The 25,041-nt window shown below is 44.2% G+C and overlaps 1 protein-coding gene across 1 annotated transcript in view; it reads right to left on the bottom strand.

Moving 5' to 3' along the window:
• Positions 1-25,041, bottom strand: part of ATRNL1 (attractin like 1) — a 1,075,574-nt gene that overhangs the window by 757,579 nt on the left and 292,954 nt on the right. The window contains exon 10 of the mRNA XM_082267948.1: positions 15,627-15,781. Coding sequence (XP_082124074.1) covers positions 15,627-15,781 — 155 coding nt within the window. The remainder of the gene's footprint in view (positions 1-15,626; positions 15,782-25,041) is intronic.

Below are 25,041 nucleotides of genomic sequence, written 5' to 3'. Positions count from 1 at the left end.
TCAGAGACCCCCCCACACAGAGCCCCCATTACATCAGAGACCCTCACAGAGCCCCCCTTACATCAGAGATCCCCTTACACTAGAGACCCCCACAGAGCCCCCCTTACATCAGAGACCCCCCCACAGAGCTCCCCTTACATCAGAGACCCCCCCACACAGAGCCCCCCTTACATCAGAAACCCCCCACACAGAGCCCCCATTACATCAGAGACCCCCCCCCCCCCCACACAGAGCCCCGCTTACATCAGAGAGCCCTCCCACACAGAGCCCCCCTTACATTAGAGACACCCCACACAAAGCCCCCCTTACATCAGAGACCCTCACAGAGACCCCCTTACATCAGAGTCCCTCACAGAGCCCCCCTTACATCAGAGACCCTCACAGAGGCCCCCCTTACATCAGAGACCCTCACAGAGCCCCCCTTACATCAGAGACCCTCACAGAGCCCCCCTTACATCAAAGACCCTCACAGAGCCCCTCTTAACCCCAGAGACCCCCTTACATTAGAGACTCCCCTTACATCAAAGACCCCCCCACAGAGCCCCCCTTACATCAGAGACCCCCCCCACAGAGCCCCCATTACATCAGAGACCCCACACACAGAGCCCCCCCTTACATCAGAGACCCCCCCACAGAGCCCCCTTACATCAGAGACCCCCTCACAGAGCCCCCCTTACATCAGAGACCCCGTCACACAGGGACCCCCATTACATCAGAGCCCCCCCCACAAAGATCCACCCTTACATCAGAGACCCCCCACACAGAGCCCCCCTTACATCAGAGACCCCCCCACAGAGCTCCCCTTACATCAGAGACCCCCCCACACAGAGCCCCCCTTACATCAGAAACCCCCCACACAGAGCCCCCATTACATCAGAGACCCCCCCACACAGAGCCCCGCTTAAATCAGAGAGCCCTCCCACACAGAGCCCCCCTTACATTAGAGACACCCCACACAAAGCCCCCCTTATATCAGAGACCCTCACAGAGACCCCCTTACATCAGAGTCCCTCACAGAGCCCCCCTTACATCAGAGACCCTCACAGAGGCCCCCCTTACATCAGAGACCCTCACAGAGCCCCCCTTACATCAGAGACCCTCACAGAGCCCCCCTTACATCAAAGACCCTCACAGGGCCCCTCTTAACCCCAGAGACCCCCTTACATTAGAGACTCCCCTTACATCAAAGACCCCCCCACAGAGCCCCCCTTACATCAGAGACCCCCCCCACAGAGCCCCCATTACATCAGAGACCCCACACACAGAGCCCCCCCTTACATCAGAGACCCCCCCACAGAGCCCCCTTACATCAGAGACCCCCTCACAGAGCCCCCCTTACATTAGAGACCCCGTCACACAGGGACCCCCATTACATCAGAGCCCCCCCACAAAGATCCACCCTTACATCAGAGACCCCCCCACACAGAGCCCCCCTTACATCAGAGACCCCCCACACAGAGCCCCCCCTTACACTAGAGACCCCCACAGAGCCCCCCTTACAGAGACCCCCCACACAGAGCCCCCCCTTACACTAGAGACCCCCACAGAGCCCCCCTTACATCAGAGACCCCCCACAGAGCCCTCCTTACATCAGAGACCCCCCACAGAGCCCTCCTTACATCAGAGACCCCCCACACAGAGCCCCCCTTACATCAGAGACCCCCACACACAGAGCCCCCCCTACATCAGAGACCCCCACAGAGCCCCCCTTACATCAAAGACCCTCACAGAGCCCCTCTTACACAGAGACCCCCTTACATTAGAGACTCCCCTTCCATCAGAGACCCCCACAGAGCCCCCTCTTACATCAGAGACCCCCCCACAGAGCCCCCCTTACATCAGAGACCCCACACACAGAGCCCCCCCTTACAGAGACCCCCCTCACAGAGCCCCCCTTACACCCGAGACCCTCACACCAGAGACCCCAACAGAGCCCCCTCTTACATCAGAGACCCCCCCACAGAGCCCCCTTTACTTCAGAGACCCCCCATGCTGAGCCCCCCCTTACACCAGAGACCCTCACAGAGCCCCGCCTTACACAAGAGACCCCCTTACACTAGAGACCCCCACAGAGACCCCCTTACATCAGAGACCCCCACAGAGCCCCCTCTTACATCAGAGACCCCCCCACAGAGCCCTCCTTACATCAGAGAGCCCCCCTACATCAGAGACCCCCCACACAGAGCCCCCCTTACACCAGAGACCCTCACAGAGCCCCGCCTTACACAAGAGACCCCCTTACACTAGAGACCCCCACAGAGCCCCCCTTACATCAGAGACCCCCACAGAGCCCCCTCTTACATCAGAGACCCCCCCACAGAGCCCTCCTTACATCAGAGAGCCCCCCCTACATCAGAGACCCCCCACACAGAGCCCCCCTTACACCAGAGACCCTCACAGAGCCCCCTTACACAAGAGACCCCCTTACACTAGAGACCCCCACAGAGCCCCCCTTACATCAGAGACCCCCACAGAGCCCCCTCTTACATCAGAGACACCCCCACAGAGCCCTCCTTACATCAGAGACCCCCACACAGAGCACCCCTTACATCAGAGACCCCCCCCCACACAGAGCCCCCCCTTACATCAGAGAGTTTACTTACCTCAGTAGGGAGGCACAAGCTGTCTGTAGCTTTTCTATTTTTCTTTAAACTTCCCACCCACACATCCCCGGGGAGTGTGGGCAGGGCGGGAGGAGGAGGAGAAGGGGAGGGAGGAGGAGGAGGAGCTGACAATTTCTGCTCTGGCATCCCTGCAGAGAGGAGGGATCTGTCAGTGACGGCGGATCTGAGGCTGAGCCGTGTGAGATACACAGTTCAGCCCTGTAGCTAGGAAACCGAGGCACGGCTGCACGTCGGCAAGTAAGTGGCGGCCGCGACCTGCGTTAACCCTGTCCAGGCCGCGGTTGCCGCTTACCTCCTGCTGTGCGACTTGATCATCTGCGAGCTGTGATGGCCGCATGGCGCCCCTGTTGCTAATGGCGCCCTGTGCGGGCGCACAGCTCACACACCCCAAAGGCCGGCCCTAGGGGCGTCTTGTGTGTACTAAAAATGACAGCTAGGTCTGTGGCCACATTAGCCACACCCTCCATTTTTAAAGTCTCACGCACTGCAGTTACAAGTGCGTCCACCAGTGTTTGCTCATTCTTTGCTGCAACCGTGGAGGAGTCATCCTCACTATAAAACAGATCAGGAAGCATGATATCAAGAACCACTGGATGGGCCACATCCACGGCGGCACCAGATGAGACAGACTGAGCAGGAAAAGGGGGAGGGGGGCTTCCTTCTGGGCCTTTTCCCGCACGTCACTTCCACCTGGGATACCAAGGACTGTAGGACCGCCGTCAGTGCATCAATCGGAGCTGGGGTTTCCAAGGGACCTGGCGCCTTCATGAGGGGATAAGGATAAGGGAGACTCCGAAGCAACAAAAACGATTTGACACTGCCATGAACCCCCCCACATACAGGGCACTTACTAGCAGAGATAGAGAGGGACCCCCCAAGAACTCACCACTACCAGCCATAGGAGCACTGTATGTTTGGACCAAGCAGCTTGACATGTGTGCCAGCAGTCTTTATATGTGGGAGAAGGAAGAGGAAAAGGAGGGTCCCGGAGCCCAGGCACCACCACGTGGCTCCGGCCGTCTTCCACGAGCCCCCGGGGAACATTCACAGAGGGGGGATGGAAAAAAGGCCCAGCTTAACTGAGGGATTAGGATGGGAGAAGAAAACCTGCAGGCAGGCCTGACCATCCCTGGAGGGTACCTGCGTCCACCCTACCCCACACAAAGGAGGAGAGGTGGGAATTTACTCACCTCTCCATGATGTGGGTATCACTCCAGACAGAACCTCTCGCCACAGAAATGGGGGGTTGTCGGCAAGGGGGACGCTGTCACTCGGACCAGTATGCGACCCTGCGAGACGTTTAACTTGTGGGCCAGCCTCTGTCGGTTGAGGCTATGTTGCAGCCGACCTAGCGCGTAGCTGTGGTCTGCAGATGCTCGCTAACCAGACTGGGGTGACCACACTGGATATAGATTATACAGCCCGTCACCCAGCCCTGCAGTTGATTGTAGATCTCCCAGGAGAAAAAAAAAAAGATGCATGGAAGGAGAAAAAAGCCAAAATTGCTAGGACCAAAAGATCCCAGCAGGGAGTCTAGGTCTTCTCTCCAAACTAGACAGAAACAAACTGAATGCCTATAGCAGAGAGGGGGTTATATACCAGCTAAGGACAGCCCATGGGCGTCCCCAAGTTTTTTGTTCTGCCCAGTCCTATTCCTGCAGAAGGCGATATAACCCTGTAGTCAGGACTAATGGATCGCTGTGTCCGTAGATAAAGAGAAATTTTACTCTCTTTTCTTGCTGATAACCTAGTTCAACTCCCTTTTCTTGCAGATAACCATCTTGTTTACACAGCATAATTGTAATCACCAAGAACTTTCATTGGGAAAAACAAGTGAAAACTGTCATCCAAAAGAATCGGACAGTTCACAACATTACAACACACTGTACATCTGCCATACTGGATCCATCCAATGACCGCACATTTAACCCTCACTAAATATTTTATTTTTCAGGCAGAAAGTGTCCTTATTTTATAACATTCTGGAAGTCATCTGGCATTATCCCTGAGTGGGGGCTAACAATTGTTCTGGTGGGGGAGATCATATTCCTGGATTAAATATCCTTCTTTTATTCTCTCACTGACATAAAATAACCATATAAAACAGTATAAAAACAAATGTTCACAGCTGTTCCTGCAATTGTCCATCCATTAACACGCCGTGGCTTCCAGCCTGGACAGGACCGCTCTACGCTGCAGCTTCCAGGACATCTGAGCGCAGCGTGGCAGCGCCTAGCTTTCCCGTTAACGTTTTGGAAAATTTTGAATTAACAAAGCGTATGATGGGGTAGCAGCTCTATTTGTTTCTGGAATGTTCTCACTGTTCTTCACATTGACGGACAACTACGTCCTCTAATCAGTGGAATGAGAGGGGAGATTTGCATTAACATGCGCATGAAACTGCAGCACACTGCCTATCTGTATAGGGGGCCTAACTAAATTACATTTAGTTTGCACTGTGTATCAAACAATTGCCTTTTTTTCCTCTTTTAGAATCCTTTTTTAACCCGTTTTTCCTCTTTTTCTGATCTCGATGCTGCTAATCTCCTCCAGCCAATTCCTATCTGCATGCATTGCTTTAATGTTGGCTGCACATCATTGCTCTGGATTAGGTTCGGCAAGTGTCAACTGCGGACCAAGTCTGTGCAATGTGTGTAGGCACACACCAAGGTATATTTAACAGGGTGACAACAAAGGAGCCCAAACAGGAGACAGTTGTCACCCCATAACAGGAAATACCTGCACAAAGACCTTCATTACAGGATCACCTAATATTTTCTTAATAAAAGCTGCAAATTAGAAAAAAAGAATGAAAATTACATTTAAAAATTACAGTGCCATGTTAAAGCTTATATGGGAATTTAGTTTTGTTTTAGATCTACCTAATTTTCTAGTTGGTTTGTATTGTACCTTATGGCTGCTCTGCTGTCCAATCTCCATGGTAGCTGAACCTTGCTAAAGATGGGATAGTTTTCTTTTAAAGCTCTGAGCTATTTTATTGATGGAACGTGATTTTTATCTCCCAAATACAAACAGGTTTTAACCTGGCATTTTAAGTACTTCAGCATGCCTTTGTAGGAATTGATCTTTAATTTAATATCCATTAATAACCGGTGGGATGACACAGAGTGCTGACCCAGTTCTAGCTTATTTTTCACCTTGCGCATCGATCAAAGCACCTCCGGCCATCTATGTCCACCTGAGCAAGACATCTGCTCCTGGAACATCCCGCTGGCTCCCTCAATGCTGGCCGGATCCCACCGCATGGAAGGTCACTTTCTGTGTTAATCAAACCTGAAGTAAATGGGAACTTATTTTCCATCTGATGGGAAGGAAATTTCAGAATATTTGTGTCCTGACAGTTATCATCTCAGGACTTTTTAACCGGATTACTCCAGACCTGCACAAATATAGTAACTAGAGACAGTTAAAAAAGTATCGCCTTTACTATCTAACAACTTTTTAAAGGTAAAAGCCTGTGAAACACGGTGGGTTTGCTTGTTAGGCCATATGTGTTTTAAAAGCTTTCTAAAGCAAAACCTTTTTCTTTTTTTTTTTAAAGCAGAAAGTAATATTTAACCACTTTACGACTGCTCACAGTAATATTACTGCGGCAGAGTGGCTCGTTATCGTCTGACGACGTAGTACTACGTCGTCAGACACTCCCCCTTCTGGGCGGCGCTTGCGCGCCGCCGGAGGCTCGCTCCCGCTGTTTTCATTCACAGCGGGAGTCGGGCCAGGGGAGGAGCAGCAGCGATCGCCGCTGCTCTTACCCGATCGTCGGGGATCGAGTCTGGAGATCCGCCCGCTGTGTGTAAACACAGCGGGCGGATCTCCATAGTGACAGGGAGTGACAGATCGGACTGTTCAGCATAGCTGGACATCCGATCTGTCCATGTCTCACTCAGTCACCTCCCCCCCCACACGTCAGTAAGCACCAGGCATACATTAACCCCTCCCTCTCCAATAAAATTAACCCCTTCCCTGCCAGTGTCATTTTTACAGTAACAGTGCATATATATAGCACTGATTACTGCAGTAATGTCACTGGTACCCCCAAAAGTGTCAAAAATGTCAGTCAAGGGTCCGATCTGTCCGCCGCAATGTCGCAGTCCCGCAAAAAAAAAATCGCAGATCGCCGCCATTACGCGTTAAAAAAAAAACACCAAAAATGACAGAAATCTTTCCCTTTGTTAGTAAACGCAATAACTTTTGTGCAAACCAATCAAAATACGCTTATTGCGATTTTTTTTACCAAACATAGGTAGCAGAAAACAAATTGGCCAAACATTTTTAAAAAAATTGTTTTTTACATCTTTTTTGGGGGGAATTTCATATAAAAAAAATGTTAAAAATATTGTTATTTTTTCAAAATAAACGCTCTTTTTTTGTTTATAGCGCAAAAAGTAAATATCGCACAGGTGATCAAATACCACCAAAAGAAAGCTCTATTTGTGAGAAAAAAAGGACGTAAATTTCGTTTGGGTACGGCGTCGCACGCCCGCGCAATTGTCAGTTGAAGTCGCACAGCGCCGAATCGCAAAAAGTGGCCTGGACGGAAGACAGCAAAATCCTCCGGTGGTAAAGTGGTTAAAACCCTTGTAAGTTTTTTTTTTTTTTGCCATCTGTGCACAATTGGGGAGATTTCAATTCACTTCCTGTTCTTTAGACAAAACAGGAAGTGAAAGGATATGGGTTCACTCTCTCTGACAATGGTCCTCATGATAAAAAAAAAGAAAAGGTGTACTCTCTCAGGGAAAACAGACAGGGTTTGAATCTTTCCCTTCGCCATCCAAAACTAAGGAAATAAGCTTTGGGTTTAGATAGACTTTTAATACTTGAGTTAGCGAATAGAGGTGTCACAATTTGTAAGTGTATTATGTCAGCTGTGGGTGCAGATTCCTCCAAAGCATGACCCAAGAGCATCAGATCTTCACTGATGATAATGCAGATAAAATGAAGCTAATGCAACAGGGTGCAACTCATGAAAAAGTCTGGCAGTGACAGCTCGCAAGCAGGCAGGGCAGACACTGGTTGGGTACAGATTCCAGGCAGCTGGGCCAAGTAACACTGACAGCAGGCAGATGATCTGAACAGATACAGACTGAATTTAGAGCTCCAGGCAGATATAACTAAGAAGTAGGACCCCCTACTGAGGAAGTCGTGATGCGAAAGCGTAAGACACCACGCGTATAGGGGACGGAGACCTGGACGGACGAGCGGCGACGCACCAGCACGGCTCCCGACAGCTACTGTTTTTGGCGTGTACGGTCCGCACAAGCCCATTGGGCCGATTCATGTGAGTGCAATTCTACTTTGAATGTGAATCAATTAAAGGATAATAGCAGTGTAAACTTAGATGCCTCATTATCTTTATTCACATATCATGTCCATGGGATGGTGAGAGATCGATCCAGGAAGTGGCATTTTTTATTGAGGATTCAATGCTGGTTTAATGCTTCAGTGAGGTGAGAGGCCATCTGGTGGCTAAACGGTGGTGGTGTCACTTGCACTTTTATATGGAAACATCTATCAAGCACTTTATTGAATTCTAAACCACGGTTATATTTATATTTTAGTGGACTCTTATGCACTTTACTTTGAATGCACTTTATGGACATTATATATTGCACCTAAGAGGAATATATATATATTGCACTGTAAGCGAGTTTATTCATTTATATGATGCACATTGTCACTTTGTTTGATTTTATATAGCGCTGTATACATATTTGTCTATAAGAAGTAGGATTGATCCAGACTGGTGCAAACAGACTAAAGTCTTACAGAACCTGTTGATCATTCACAGGCTTTGCGACCTGGCCTAATTTTAAAGTGAAATTTGAAGTAAAAAAAAAAATCAAAAACATAAAATAAAAAAGAACCATTACCTTGTTGCACAGAAACCTCACTTTTATCCTCTTCTAGCAGTCCCCATCAGTACTGTAGGATCCTCCCCTCTTTTGGATGCCTCCTGTAGCAAGCTGGGTGCTAAGGAGGCACATGTGTGTGCATGGTCCCGTCCGATCCTAAGCCAAGCTGTGTGTGTCTATGTGCCGTCTAGCCATGCACCAACTTCCTCCTCTAGGACAATATTGAGACCTTACAACACTCTGCTACTGCAATTATTATCTGCCACTGAGGGAGACTCCCAGTCACCTACTGGGTGTCCAAATCTTTGGGACTGAGAAATTTCCAAGTAGACGTCGTAAGGACCCCTACACATGAGGATGATTTCTGCACACTTTTAAACATTGACTTTTTATTTTTACTTTAAGCCATTATTGAAGTTCCATTTCAAGAACACAAACCGCTTGACTCCCACTACTTGTTCAGCACCAGATAACATAAGTGGAATTAAAGACAAAAGAAGGTATTTTATGTCTAAATGATAACTACGATAGAACTGTATTCATCAAGAGATAAATCATGAATTTTAAAAGAGGAAATCCCTGTTATACTAAAGTATGTGAATTTAAATGCTCCAGAAGAAGGATAAAGGGATATTAAACAACAAAGTTACATTTACATATTAATAAAGTTGTAAAACTGTGAAGACGTGATTAAAGGTGCATGCATTTCATCTTTGGCTATTAAGGTCTGACGTTGATCAACTTCTGAGAAGATGATCACACAACACTGACATTCGGTTAGTTTTTGAAAAAAAAAAAACTTGTGTGTTCCTGGCACAGTAAGCATTTTTGGATGGAGAACCAGCCATTTTTTTTTTGTTCTGGAAGGTAAGGCCAATTTTGATGGGCATAAGGGTTAGCATTGGTGTATTCTGTCCCCATGACACTTTGCCACACTAAGCCACCTGCCACAGTCTGTCTCTTTGACATCCTGCCACACTCCATCTCCTTCGCACACTGCCGCACTCCCTCCCCATGGCATCCTGTTGCACTTTATCCCTGTAAGGCCCTGCTGCACACTGTCCCCTTTGTACTCTGCCGCAATGAAGCCTAGACCCATTCTGGTGGGCATATGGGTTAGTTCACCCTGCCACAGTCCGTCCCTGTGACGCCCTGCCACGTTCTGTCCCAGTGACACCCTACGACACTCCGTCCCCTGCCGCAATGAAGGCAAGACCAATTCTGATGGGCATATGGGTTAGTATTGGTATAACCTGTCCCAATGACACTTTGCCGGACACCACCCTTTTCACATCCTACCAAACTCCATCTCCTTCGCACACTGCGGCACTCCGTTCCCGTGACGCCCTGCCACACTCCGACCCCGTGACGCCCTGCCACACTCCGTTCCCGTGACGCCCTGCCACACTCCGTCCCCGTGACGCCCTGCCACACTCCGTCCCCTTCGTACCCTGCCGCTATGAAGGCAGGACCAATTCTGAGGAAATTGGTCCCAATGACACTTTGCGGCACTCCACCCTCTTGGCATCCTACAAAACTCCATCTCCTTCACACCCTGCTGCACTCTATCCCCGTGAAGCCCTGCCACACTCCGCCCCCTTCGGACCCTGCCACGTTCCGTCCACTTCGCACCCGGGATGTCCCTGGGATACTTAGCCACACTTCGTCCTTAAGAGCCAGAGTGTCACCATTATAGGAAGTAACAGGAAATGATCAAGACATAGAAAGTTGGGAAAAAAGCAAAACAACTCAATAGCAGTTTTAACACATCTTCACTTGACACCCTGCCACACTCCGTCCCCGTGACGCCCTGCCACACTCCGTCCCCGTGACGCCCTGCCACACTCCGTCCCCGTGACGCCCTGCCACACTCCGTCCCCGTGACACCCTGCCACACCCTGTTCCCGTGACGCCCTGCCACACCCTGTTCCCGTGACGCCCTGCCACACTCTGTTCCCGTGACGCCCTGCCACACTCTGTCCCCGTGACGCCCTGCCAAACTCCGTCCCCATGACGCCCTGCCACACCCTGTTCCCGTAACGCCCTGCCACACTCTGTCCCCGTGACGCCCTGCCACACTCAGTCCCCCTTCGCGCTTTGCCACACTCTATCCCCTTCGCGCCTTGCCACACTCTATCCTCATGAAATGCTGCCACACTCTGTCCCTTCGTACCCGGCCACACTCTGCCCCTGGGACACTCAGCCACTCTTAGGATCCAAAATGGTACCATAATAGTAACAGGAAATGATGACACATAAAAAGTTGGAACAAAGGCATTCAAAAAAAAAAAACTAACAGGAGTTCTAACACATATCCACGCAACCCAGAACTAAAAACAAACTACAGCTTAGCTGGAGCAGAGGCTTTAAAACCAACAATAATACACACACAAGCTTTATTAATGTGTTTTGATGCAAAGGCTGCCTTGAGGAGTTTTCCCCCCATCCTCACATATGAATCATTTCTTTTACCTTGTTTTTCACAAACAAAACCCAGAAGAATTTCTACACTTTGTCCTGCATTTTATGAGTGTACATAAAATACTAGTCCAGTATTAGTGCTAATCAAAAACGATGTAATTTACTGGTTCTTTCAGAGGCACATTACAGCCTTGCACTAACACTACTTCTAAAAGCGATGGAAAACGAGCTCCATTTTCATGCACACAATTGGACAAAATAAACGGTTTTATTTGCCAGTACAGAAACCAGTGCTTCATTGTGCGCTTCTCAAACATGAATGTCCCGGCATCAGCATCTAAAAAGAGTTGTATGTATGACAAGGCAGCTCTGAGTGAGAAAAACAAGCTCTGGCCTTTCAAAGACACATGTGGCCTTAATGGAACCAAATGGCCCATTATTAAGTATTTGCGATTGATTAGTAACACGCGCTGCAAAACACGAATGCATTTGGAAAAGAATGGGGCCTCTTAGCCAATAGAATCCTCTTCACAGAAAGAAGACAGAGAGAAATTAGCTGAAACGTTTTGATTACGGCAAACTCAAGCGTCCGGTTGTGTGTGAGCGGCGCGGGCAGGCATTGCCGCTCTCTGTTAATCAGCCTTAGAGTGCTCGCTAAACACAGTTATTACATCCTCTTTCCCGATGCGAGAAAAAGCTCCAGAAAAGAGAAAATGAAACTGTACAATAGCGCAAAAGCCCCAAAAGCTGTGAAAAGAAAAATATCATTAAGCTTTTATTTGCAATAGATAGACGATCTCAAAGCCTGGAATTGCCAGGTAATTTTGCACAGGCGAACAATGTCCAGGCGCTCGGAATCAAGTGCTCCATTGTTCGCCGCCGCTGGCACGTGTCAATTACATGCCTATCAGTGCGCAGGGGACTTGCTGGTACCGCAACGACTACGGCTGCCGACAAGTGGCCAACTAGATGCTGATTTGATTACAAGGTGAGCACTGTAGAAAAATAAAATACAAGATTACAGGGATTATGACCTACACTGGGTAAACAGGGTTGGGGAAAAGACATTTAAGTATTTCGTATTCAACGTATTGGGGCTAGCTCAGACCACAAGGCAGCACACAGCAAATAATACATATGTGCTGCTGTGTGGTGTGAACATACTCTGCAATGGTTCGTTTTAATGCATTTTTTTTTTGTTTGTTTTTTTTTCATTTCTTTTCGATGCCTGTAGTATATTATTGCAACACACATTCATGGCAGCACGTTGGTGTGAACATGCAAAGCAAGACTTTTTTGTCTTCTTTATGCATTGGTCAATACTGCCTAATGCTATACCAATGGAACTGGTGTGAACAAGTCTATTTGTAAATTTTGACTTGCTATCAGCTTCGTAATCATCTGGATGATAGCCTTTTCTGACTTTGTTACGGAGTTTCCAAACCATGTAGGAACATGGGACAGTACCCCTAAGGACACAGAACACCACAAAAAATTTAAAGTGAGAATTATTCTTTACATTACAAATAGCAACCATCTTTAATCTGTAACAAAAAAGTGGAATATGCTGAGCATAGTTAGTTATTTTTAGCTGTAACCTTAAAGCCCAATTCTACCCTCAAATTACCTCTGAGATGTCTAAATGCCGGCCATAGACGGTTCCTTCTGAACCGACCAAGATTCGAACCATGTATGGACAGGTTGAATGGGTACAACTAGCCTGCCATATTTTACTTGTGATTATCGCTAGTGGCTGATATAGCCACTAGCAATAATCACTGTCTTCTCCCGGCGGGGGCAGCTCCTTCGCCAGCAGAAGACAATAGCTCATCAGGAGGGATTCCCACATCGCCACTGTCTGTGTTGATAGGAGAATCTAGAGAATTTTCACAACGTATGGCGTACCTAAAGCTACATAAATTGCATCAATTTATAGCTGTTAGGTATGATATGAATAGAAATGAAGAAGGTGGTTGAGCTAGGTTTATCAACACCCCTGCTCAAAGGGGACCATGGCCTGGACCATCTATCATCGCACATGATAAAAAGCCAATTGTGATCCAGTGGAAGGAGCACATCTACAGTAGGCGATAGAATGAAAACTGAAATCTTGGAAGAACTGGCTCCAATTTCTTTTAACTATAAAAAAAAAAAAAAAAACACCTTTAACCATAAAGACCTGACTAACAGTCAGAAAATGTTATGTCTTCATACAAACTGGTCAAGCAAATGAAAGACTTATAAATATGAACTATATTTTGTTATGGGTAAATGACAGGTTCCCTTTGTTGAAAAATCAAAATGCTAAATATATTTTTTAGCATTCAGTTCCGTTCATATTTAAAACCATTAAACTAGAGAGTGTTTCTATTCTTGTAAGCTGAACAGTAAAATGGTTACTTCTCATGGATAATGAGCACCTGTCATGGGAAATATACGCAGGTGAAAATCAAAATTCAGGAATAAAGGAAAGTTTACAAAAAGCAAAACCTTTGTTCCACTGAATGGCAGAATTAGCAAGAATATTGTGTTATATGTCATCATCAAGTACAGCAAATGACGATTAGAATCTACCGGTAGCCAAAACTTTATGGATAGAGCAGGAAATGAGAAGAAGAGGAGTATCTATTAGAATTGTATTTCTCCTGTTCTGGTGACAACTGTAAAATTTCGGATTTTCCACCACTTTCTATCCTGGGGACAATAGTGAATTGTAATAAACTCAAAAACAATTGTGTGCACAACCCCACCTAAAATCCTGTATGAAAAAAGCCAGCCAGCACTTAACAAGTGTTTTAAAAAATAAATACATTTTGGCACCGAATCAAAAACTATACACTTGCATAAACCTAAATAATAATAACACACATAAAAAAATATGATATCAATCCACCCTGTGTATAATTACTGTATGTGCCTTTAAAATATGAATCAAAATCAGCAACACAATGTTCAACACGAATGTATACGACTTATAATCATAAAATAATGTCCTTTAATCCAAATAAAAAAAATATACAAAATGTGCAAAATAAACTGTGTGCACCAATAGTGAATGTCCCCAGGTGTAAAATTGTACTGCAGTATATCAAAAAGTCCACTGGGTGATTTTCTTTTCAACACAAAATCTAAAGCCACCACAAACTGTCCCCTCCACCTCGTGCAACACAAACTGCTCACCCCAAAATTAGACTCCGCTCACCCTGCCGCAACTTGGGATCCGATTCGTAAGACCCCAAGTAGTATGACATGTGAAATCCCATGTCAGTCACTGAGAGCGGTCTTAATTAGCATTACTGAAGTCGCTCCAACTTTAGAAAATGTTCCTGTACTACTTCAAGGCGACTTCTATCAGAATTGTGCCTCAAAGTAGTACTCAAGTCCCCAGGAAGACTCATGGCAAAGTCTCACCAAAGGTTGCAGCAGTGTGAACTGAGCCTTAGACTTCTCAAATTATAGAAGGTCGAGAAGTGCTTGACATATGAAAGGGTTAACAGTCTTCCGCAGCAGTATTCAGAAGACGTAAGCCACGATGGCAGCAAAGGGATAATTTATCTCACTCCAAGGATCCAAGTACAAGTATAAGGAAACAGAGACCGCAAACAGTAGTGCTTACTGTTGCAATTATATGTATTGGTATGAGTCTTGCGCTGTCTGGAGAAAATCTAGTGTACACTTCCTAGATGCTGCGTGTACCGGTACTGTAGACCATACAGTGTGAAGTATATACTATAGGGGGTGGGGTACCGCGCTTCAGGGAAGTAACGCACCTAGTCTAATACCTGATCAGAGAACACCAACCAAACAAGTGTTCAATTACTGTGATAGTGCTCAACCACATCCATGTGTCAGTTACCAATATATACAAATGTGTTTCTGAATAAATAAATATAAAATCATCAAATACCAAAATCTCTTCAATATCTAACATATAAAGTGCATAAGTGTCTTCAGAATTTATATATATAAACAAATTACTCTTAAAACAAAATACATACGTCAAAGCTAAAAACCACAAAATTGTGAGGGTGACAATAAAGTGCTCAGTGCCTAAAATAATGAATCCTTATAAAGTGCTTAAAAGTGTCCAAAAAAACACAAATCAATTGTGTTGCAGAATAACTGTGATCTTCTTCTATAAAGTGTTGCCTCCACCTAACACCGTGTAGAATATGGGGTGCTTCTTCTCACTCGTTACCCCTAAGGATGTGCTAAATGCTCACCTCAATACATAAGGTAATAAGCCTTATGTGACAAATCAGCTACTTCTTTCCTCTCCTTCCTTCTCCTACAGTCAAAGATGGTGTACAGCCTGTGTTGTATGGATCGGGGTTGTAATGTTTAATATATCCCTATCACGCCATATATTGCATTTATATAATGATAATATTAAAAAAAACATCTAATTCAGTGACAGCATCTACAGAAATAAATGGTCAATGCAATACTCAGCCAGCCCTCAATGTCATGTAAGCCACTCCACTTTGCAAAGTTCGCTAGAGAAACGTGCCAGATAGCGTGATAACACCGTCTTTGCACGTAATGCCCATAAGGGCTTCTTCAGAAGGAGCTTCTGAAGAGTGTTTAGAAGGTGAATCTCCCCAGCAGGGACAAAGACCACAAAATGAAAAAAAAAGGAAAATTACAAAAAAGCTATGGCTATACATTTACACTTTATCATTAAACTATATTTAAGATACAGACTCACCAATGTCGTAAGCCAGAAAGTCAGCTGAGAAGCACTTGGCGCCGTTACTGAGTGATGTGTCATTATGGGTGTTCCCACCGAATACCAACATAGCGCCACTGATGACAACCGCCGAGTGCAGGTACCGCGACAATCCACTCTCCTTCAGGATCATCCTGGAAGGCACAAAATTCACTATGTGGATGAAATGATAGCGAGACTGAGAGAAAGTGAGAGAAGAAAGAAAGAAAGAAAGAAATAAAGAAAGAAAGAAATAAAGAAAGAAAGAAAGAGAAGAAAGAAAGAAAGAGAAGAAAGAAAGAAAGAGAAGAAAGAAAGAAAGAAAGAAAGAAAGAAAGAAAGAAAGAAAGAAAGAAAGAAAGAGAGAGAGAAAGAAAGAAAGAAAGAAAGAAAGAAAGAAAGAAAGAAAGAAAGAAAGAAAGAAAGAAAGAGAGAAAGAGAGAAAGAAAGAAAGAGAGAAAGAGAGAAAGAAAGAAAGAAAGAAAGAAAGAAAGAAAGAAAGAAAGAAAGAAAGAAAGAAAGAAAGAAAGAAAAGAAAGAAAAGAAAGAAAAGAAAGAAAGAGAAGAAAGAAAAGAAAGAAAGAGAAGAAAGAGAAGAAAGAGAAGAAAGAAAGAGAAGAAAGAAAGAGAGGAAAGAGAAGAAAGAAAGAGAAGAAAGAAAGAGAAGAAAGAAAGAAAAGAAAGAAAGAAAAGAAAGAAAGGAGAAGAAAGAAAGGAGAAGAAAGAAAGAGAAGAAAGAAAGGGAAGAAAGAGAAGAAAGAAAGAGAAGAAAGAAAGAAAGGAAGAAAGAAAGAGAAGAAAGAAAGAGAAGAAAGAAAGAGAAGAAAGAAAGAGAAAAGAAAGAAAGAGAAGAAAGAAAGAGAAGAAAGAAAGAGAAGAAAGGAAGAGAAGAAAGAAAGAGAAGAAAGAAAGAAAAGAAAGAAAGAAAGAAAAAGAAAGAAAGAGAAGAAAGAAAGAGAAGAAAGAAAGAAAGAAAGAAAGAAAGAAAGAAAGAGAAGAAAGAAAGAGAAGAACGAAAGAAATAAAGAAAGAGAAGAAAGAAAGAGAAGAAAGAGAAGAAAGCTGGATAGCTAGATCGATATTGTGGTTTTCAAACATATTTGCAAATGTATAGAACTGAACCCTCTGCCATTAATAAAATGATAAACACAGGGAACTTTGTTTGGTCACTGACATACACACACTGACACATATCCAATGTATCTAAACACACATTACTTTACACATAAATATTTGCATTATAATATTTTTTTATCTCCAAATGCTATCGGAGCTGTGACTGATTGTAGTTTTATTCATTATCTAGCAAAATAAACTGAACGTTATCAGTGAATGCTGAGGCCAGGGCTGCGATGGCCCCGAGAACGCACTTCCTCCCACTCTCTCTCTCTTTCTAATGTTTTCAATTCTCCTGTACAACAAGACGGTAAAGGGAAGAGTAAATGGAATGGAAAGGTCATGTAATATATAGACTTGTGTCAGCTACAAATACGAGGAAAATCAATAAAGGTTTCCAGCGAGTTTAATAAATGGGTCAGTTGTGGTGGTAAAGGGCACCAAGCCCCAGGCCGCTTCTGCCCTTTCCGGGGTAATATATTTGCTTAATTCTCAGCCAGGGGCTGCAGCACGTGAGATATAAATTGATGAATAAGTAATCACAGCTGGAAGAAAAGATAAATGCCGAGTGCATCAAATACTCATCTGCTTCTATTAACGTTTGCACAGACACAACGGCTAAGCTCAGCAACAATGAAATAATGTAGTGTGTAATCTGTGCGATGTGAGGCTTACTACAGATGAGGCGCAGTACAAGCTGTATATTTTACAGAGCGACGGACTGATTTAAATCAATCAATACATTACTGAAATTTACTAAATATATTGGTATCAAACAGCAATATGTATGAACACCTCATTTTACTACCTTCTAACACCCTTCCTTATCTACTTTTACTACCTTCTAATACCTTGTCTCATCTACTTTTACTACCTTCTAATACCTTGTCTCATCTACTTTTACTAACTTCTAATACAATGCCTCCTCTACTATTACTACCTCATAATAATAACCTGCCTCATTTACTATTACTGCCTTCCAATACCTTGTCTCATCTACTTTTATTACCTTCTTATACCTTGTCTCATCTACTATTACTGCCTTCTAATACCTTGTCTCATCTACTATTACTGCCTTCTAATACCTTGTCTCATCTACTATTACTACCTTCTAATACCTTGTCTCATCTACTATTACTGCCTTCTAATACCTTGTCTCATCTACTATTACTGCCTTCTAATACCTTGTCTCATCTACTATTACTGCCTTCTAATACCTTGTCTCATCTACTATTACTGCCTTCTAATACCTTGTCTCATCTACTATTACTGCCTTCCAATACCTTGTCTCATCTACTATTACTGCCTTCTAATACCTTGTCTCATCTACTATTACTGCCTTCTAATACCTTGTCTCATCTACTATTACCTCCTTCTAATACCTTGTCTCATCTACTATACTGCCTTCTAATACCTTGTCTCATCTACTATTACTGCCTTCTAATACCTTGTCTCATCTACTATACTGCCTTCTAATACCTTGTCTCATCTACTATTACTGCCTTCTAATACCTTGTCTCATCTACTATTACTACCTTCTAATACCTTGTCTCATCTACTATTACTGCCTTCTAATACCTTGTCTCATCTACTATTACTGCCTTCTAATACCTTGTCTCATCTACTATTACTGCCTTCCAATACCTTGTCTCATCTACTATTACTACCTTCTAATTGTAACGCACGGCGTTTGTTTAGTGAAATGGATATGCAGCTGCAGAATTTCCACTCAGTAGTCGTGCAGAGATGTGTTGAATTACCATATCCAACTCTCCAGACTCATCATTGTGGCCCAGCCTGCCTCAGCATGCAAATATACAGGCACTCAGTTAAGATGTTCCTGGAGTGATAGGTTGTATACGATAGTATAGAGGTGATGTGCTGAAAGGACAGGCGTGAGTAGTGATAGCAATGATAGGCACTCAATAGTAATGTTCAGGAGTGTTAGCAGATGGTGATAGATAGTATGCAGATAGGTTAGCAATCATGTACAATTAACAGGTGGTAGGGGACAGCAGATGAAGTGTACAGGAATTGCTAACTCAGTGCAAGGATATAGATGGTAGTAGACTCCATAGCTAGCAATCTATGTAACAGTGCAGATGATAGAAATAGTAATGCATAGATAGCAACAGTCTTTAGTATACAAGAGTAGATAGTGCAAGTTGATAGGAAGGAATCCCCTGCGGGGTACTTATCACTAGTTGGTTTTAGAGAGATGAGGGGTCCGGTAATGAGGAGAAGGATCGGTAGCGAGCTACAGGATCCGTAGCGAGATACAGGAAATAGCTGTGTAAGGTTCTGGCACTCTCAGTGCCTCCTATCACATTATTTCCGGGTGATTACCATCTACCTAGATAGAAGAAACACATATAGGTGGGTTTCCCTTTAAGACTGATGCTGTCATCACTCAGCGCCGGACTGGATGGCTATTTAGATCACCGGCTCTCACTCACATGTGTTCATTCAAACACCCTTACCTGGATGCTAACCTGGCTTGAAGCTTTCGTGCTTGCAAGCATACCTCGCTGACGGAACCTCGCTGCGCTGATCCCTGCATCCCGCTTCCGGATCATCCGCCCCTCCTGAACCAACCTTCGGCTGGAGCGTTACAGATTGAACGAACCCACAAATGGATTCAGCAGAAATAACCACTCAGGTGACACAATTAAAACAGCAAGTAACTGCGTTAATACACGCACTTGCTGAATTAAAAGAAGACAATCAGGCTCTGTCGCAGCAGGTAATTAGACTGACACAACTTACCTCTGCTCAGTCCCCTGAACCCAAGATAAATCCCCCTTTGGTATTTACAGGCGATCGCAAAAAATTTCGCGAATTTAAAAACGCATGTGAGTTACTTTTCTTGTTAAGACCCCGTACCTACCTTAGGCTCCATTCACACCTGGGCGTTTTCAGCTCCAAAAACGCTCAAAAGAAACACTTCCAAAACGCCCAACAAGTAAAACCTCATTCATTTAAATGGCCCCTGTTCACATCTGAGCGTTTTGCAAAACGCCTGTAGCTGAAAAAAGTACATGAGCTTCTTTTTGGGCTGATTACCAGCGTTTTTGATAGATGTCAATGAAAAACGCCTGAAAAAATCGCGGTAAAATCGCGGTAAAAATCGCGGTAAAAATCACGGTAAAAACGCTACGCTCAAGTGTGAATGCAGCCTTACTGATCATATTAAGGTTTGTACTATTATTTCTTACCCAACAGGCGATCCTCGGGCCTGGGCAGACTCTCTTTTTGAGAAAAACGACCAGCTTCTCAGCTCCTATGCCTTGTTTCTAGCAGAACTTACTAGCCTATATGATGATCCCAATAGGCAGAGTACTGCCGATTTTCAATTAAGATCCTTGAACCAAGGTGGGAGACCTGTGGAAGACTTTGTCGCAGAATTCAAGAGATGGACCCTTGATTCAGAATGGAATGATGCATCTCTGAAAACCCAATTTAGGCTTGGCCTATCAGAAGCCGTTAAAGACGAGCTCGCCCGAGCGGATCTGCCAAAAACCCTGGATGCATTGATACAACTCAGTATCACCATAGATAGAAGACTACGAGAAAGGAAGTCTGAAAAAATGGGAATGCCATTATCCAGTTCTGCTCGGATTTCGGCCATTGACCCCACTCCTAAACCTGCTCCAGGTAACCACAGACCCCGGCTACCTAGGGAAAAAAGGAAACCTAGTAAATATGGTGATCCTGCCTGGTCATGGTCCAAGCCTGCCTTAAACAGTCAGCCTTGTCACTCTGACACATCCCATTTGAACCCTGATCCTACAGAGATGGATGAGGAGCCTATGGAGATTGGTGCCATACATACTAGGTTGTCCTTACAAGAAAAAAGAGATCACAGGAGAATCTGTGGCCTTTGTTTTTATTGTGGTGAAGGGGGACATTTCATTACATTCTGCCCAACCAGACCCCATAGGCCTAAGGCTCTCCCAATGGAGGCCAGGCGAATCCGAAGGGTCTTCCCTGAAAAACAGCCTGGAAATTATCAAGGCTGTTGCCAGCCCTGTCCCCGTTCTATATCAGAGAAGGACACCCAGAAATTAACAAATATTGGAATAGATATTCCTTCAACTCCAGTGAACTTGATACCACGTTCTAAAAAACCTCCTGTACCACCTCCTGAGGATACTCCTATTTTTGCAAGCACATTTTTAGCTTCCAATGAAAATATTGAGATTCTTGCACCTGACTGCGTACGCGCTTCTAATGGCACGGTGGTATGTAGGAAGGATCTGAGGATGTTTGAAGAAGCATTGGTTGCTAGGACTACTAGGATTACTTCGGATGGTTATGCGTCCGATTCTAGTGAGGGGTTCATGTAGCAGACACCCTAACAACAAGTGATCCGATTCTCACATCGGTTACCAACCTGATCCGATTCTCATATCGGCAACAAGTGATCCGATTCTCAGATCGGTTACCAACCTGATCCGATTCTCATATCGGCAACAAGTGATCCAATTCTCACATCGGTTACCAACCTGATCCGATTTTCATATCGGCAACAAGTGATCCGATTCTCAGATCGGTTACCAACCTGATCCGATTTTCATATCGGCAACAAGTGATTCGATTCTCATCGGTTACCAACCTGATCCAATTTTCATATCGGCAACAAGGGATCCGATTCTCAGATCAGTTACCAACCTGATCCGATTCTCATATCGGCAAACATTTTTTTTTTTTTTTTTCCGATTTTCATATCGGAAACCAGTCTCATCCGATTCTCGTATCGGCAACCAGTATTTTCAGATTCTCGTATCGGCAACCAGTCTTATCCGATTCTCGTATCGGCAACCAGTATTATCCGATTCTCATATCGGCAACCATTTTTTTTTTTTTTTTCCGATTTTCATATCGGAAACCAGTCTCATCCGATTCTCGTATCGGCAACCAGTATTTTCCAATTCTCGTATCGGCAACCAGTCTTTTCCGATTCTTATATCGACAACCAGCCTTAGAGGCCTTCCGGAGCCGGCCTTACGGGGGGGGTACTGTAAGGTTCTGGCACTCTCAGTGCCTCCTATCACATTATTTCCGGGTGATTTCCATCTACCTAGATAGAAGAAACACATATAGGTGTGTTTCCCTTTAAGACTGATGCTGTCATAACTCAGCGCTGGACTGGATGGCTATTTAGATCACCGGCTCTCACTCACATGTGTTCGTTCAAACACCCTTACCTGGATGCTAACCTGGCTTGAAGCTTTCGTGCTTGCAAGCATACCTCGCTGACGGAACCTCGCTGCGCTGATCCCTGCATCCCGCTTCCGGATCATCCGCTCCTCCTGAACCAACCTTCGGCTGTATTGCTATTAGTGCTAAGTACCCCGCAGGGGAACCCTCTATAAACTTATACTAAGCTTACACTATCTAGCTCTGCATAGTAAAGACTATTTATCACATCTGCATATCTAGATTGCTAGCTCTTAAGACTACTGCTACTTATTCCTGCACTGGGTTGATCTCTCTTGTATGTCCACCTGCTACTCTGTCATCTGCTACCATACATGATTGCTAAACCTACCTGCATCCATCTGCTACTGTCTTACCTTCAAGTGTCTGTCACCTACCACCTCCACTCAACCTGTCTCTTAAATCTTCATCACTGTGTTACTACATACATAAAGTCACTCTAGGAACCAGCTTGTTGAGTGTGTGTATTTACTAGCTGAATTAAGACCTTCCACACATGATGAGTCATTGAGGTTGGGAATGGTATCTCAGCATCTCTCTTACATGACTACTGAAGTGGAATATTTCTGCAGCTGAAAATCCACACCATACATGAAAAGCAGGAGCGTTACAAGCTGGAGGCTTCGGCAGCGTCAGATGAGGCTGTGTAACAAGCGGTTTGTACGAACACCTTGTGAGTGAAAACCGGCGATTGAAATAGCCGCTCAGAGCGGCGCCTAGTGATGACGTCACGAGATTTAAAGGGACAGGTAGCTATATGCGGAAGAATTGGGCTGGAAGGGTACCGAAGGTACCAGAATCTTACACTAATACCTTGTCTCATCTACTATTACTGCCTTCCAATACCTTGTCTCATCTACTATTACTGCCTTCCAATACCTTGTCTCATCTACTATTACTGCCTTCTAATACCTTGTCTCATCTACTATTACTACCTTCTAATACCTTGTCTCATCTACTATACTGCCTTCTAATACCTTGTCTCATCTACTATTACTGCTTTCTAATACCTTGTCTCATCTACTATTACTGCCTTCTAATACCTTGTCTCATCTACTATTACTGCCTTCCAATACCTTGTCTCATCTACTATTACTGCCTTCTTAATACCTTGTCTCATCTACTATTACTGCCTTCTAATACCTTGTCTCATCTACTATTACTGCCTTCCAATACCTTGTCTCATCTACTATTACTACCTTCTAATACCTTGTCTCATCTACTATTACTGCCTTCTTAATACCTTGTCTCATCTACTATTACTGCCTTCCAATACTTTGTCTCATCTAATACCTTGTCTCATCTACTATAACTGCCTTCTAATACCTTGTCTCATCTACTATTACTGCCTTCCAATACCTTGTCTCATCTACTATTACTGCCTTCCAATACCTTGTCTCATCTACTATTACTGCCTTCTAATACCTTGTCTCATCTACTATTACTACCTTCTAATACGTTGTCCCATCTACTATTACTGCCTTCTAATACGTTGTCCCATCTACTATTACTACCTTCTAATACGTTGTCCCATCTACTATTACTACCTTCAAATACCATGTCTTATCTACCTTTCTCCCTTTCTATAATTGCCTTATAATATCCTGCCGTCTGTCCTATTACTAGAATCTAAAAACCAGTCCTCTCTAATATTTACACCTTGTAATATCCTGCCTCTTCAAATTACTACCTCACAATACCCTATCTTCTCTCCTGGCGCCACCTTATAATACTTATAATACTGCGGCTTATTACCTTATAATACCCCACCTCTTCTCCTATTACCAACATATAATACCCCACCTCTTCTCCAATTACCACCCAATAATAAATCACACTTCTCCTATTACTACCTTATATCGGTGGTCAACCAATGAAGAAGATTGGCTAAAGATAGAAGTCTCAGAAGAGAAGAAGAAACCCAGAATAAGAAGGAGAAGATGGCAGTGACAGCGACAGTGACAAGGGGGGTAAGGAGCTCCCATTGCTGGTGGAGTGCACACTGAAATCTAAATCTGAATTGTGTGCATATACATTGTGACCATGAGAAGCCGATCTTCTATCTTCTTTACATGAACTGAGCCCTAAATCTGAAGGGATATTCACAGTCAGGCTGCTTCCATTTATCTTAGATGTGATGTCATACTCTCCAGTCTATGCCCCTCCTCATACACATAACTGACTGTTTGATGAACAGATGGAAAATTCTGGCTTAATTGAGCAATTGCCAATGATTGCTTTTGACTGATTTTCCAAGATGAAAGTGAAAGGATCAGTCTAATTTTTGTTGACTTTTTTGCCTAAACTGGAACAAAACTGTACCACAAACTGAAAACGCTATTTTAATTTATTTTTAAAATTCACAGTAAACTCACCCACCCATCCATGCTTTATTCTGTTGAGAAATCACTGGTAAAAATACTGCCCTTGGATTTCTAGCCCCGCCATCTTGAGCAATGGCAGATGATTCAGGCAGCAATTATTTCAAGCAATTTTCGCCCTTAAATAAATGCAACTTTTTATTTATTTATTTCACTGGTGTTTGTATGTTCACACTGTTTTGCAAGCTGCTATTTTTTGTGGATTAGGCGCTGACATTTTTCTTTTTAATTTTCGCCCTTAGCTCAGGCATGAAGGTTGAAGAGTGTGCTTAGCTGAGCAAATCCCTCCTTCAAAAATTCCCATGAAGACTCCTGGGAAGTATGGTATCATTTTGGGCTAGGCCAGAAACCACAAAGTAGTTGAAGAAATGTAAAAAACAAACAAAAAAAAGCTTAAAAAATGTAAATATAATATACTTTCCTATCTGTTTACTAAGGATAGCAGCATAAGGATTAAAACTAGTTCATGTTGTTGATTAAGAGAGTTTAGCTTAGCTTTAAAGAGGTTGTAAACTCGTTTTAAATTTTTTTTTTTTTTTTACAACCTGCAAGAGAAAGACATAATGAGCTAGTATGCATCGCATACTAGCTCATTATGAAATACTTACCTTAGAACGAGCCCCCGCCGTGCCGCTCTCATGACATGTCGCCCGTCTTCCGGGATCGCGGCATCCGGCCATCTGATTGGCCGGAGCCGC

Source organism: Pelophylax lessonae (assembly GCF_965119305.1).
Source record: "Pelophylax lessonae genome assembly, chromosome: 9".
In the NCBI taxonomy this organism is placed as follows: domain Eukaryota; kingdom Metazoa; phylum Chordata; class Amphibia; order Anura; family Ranidae; genus Pelophylax; species Pelophylax lessonae.
This window is presented reverse-complemented; position numbering and strand designations above follow the sequence as displayed.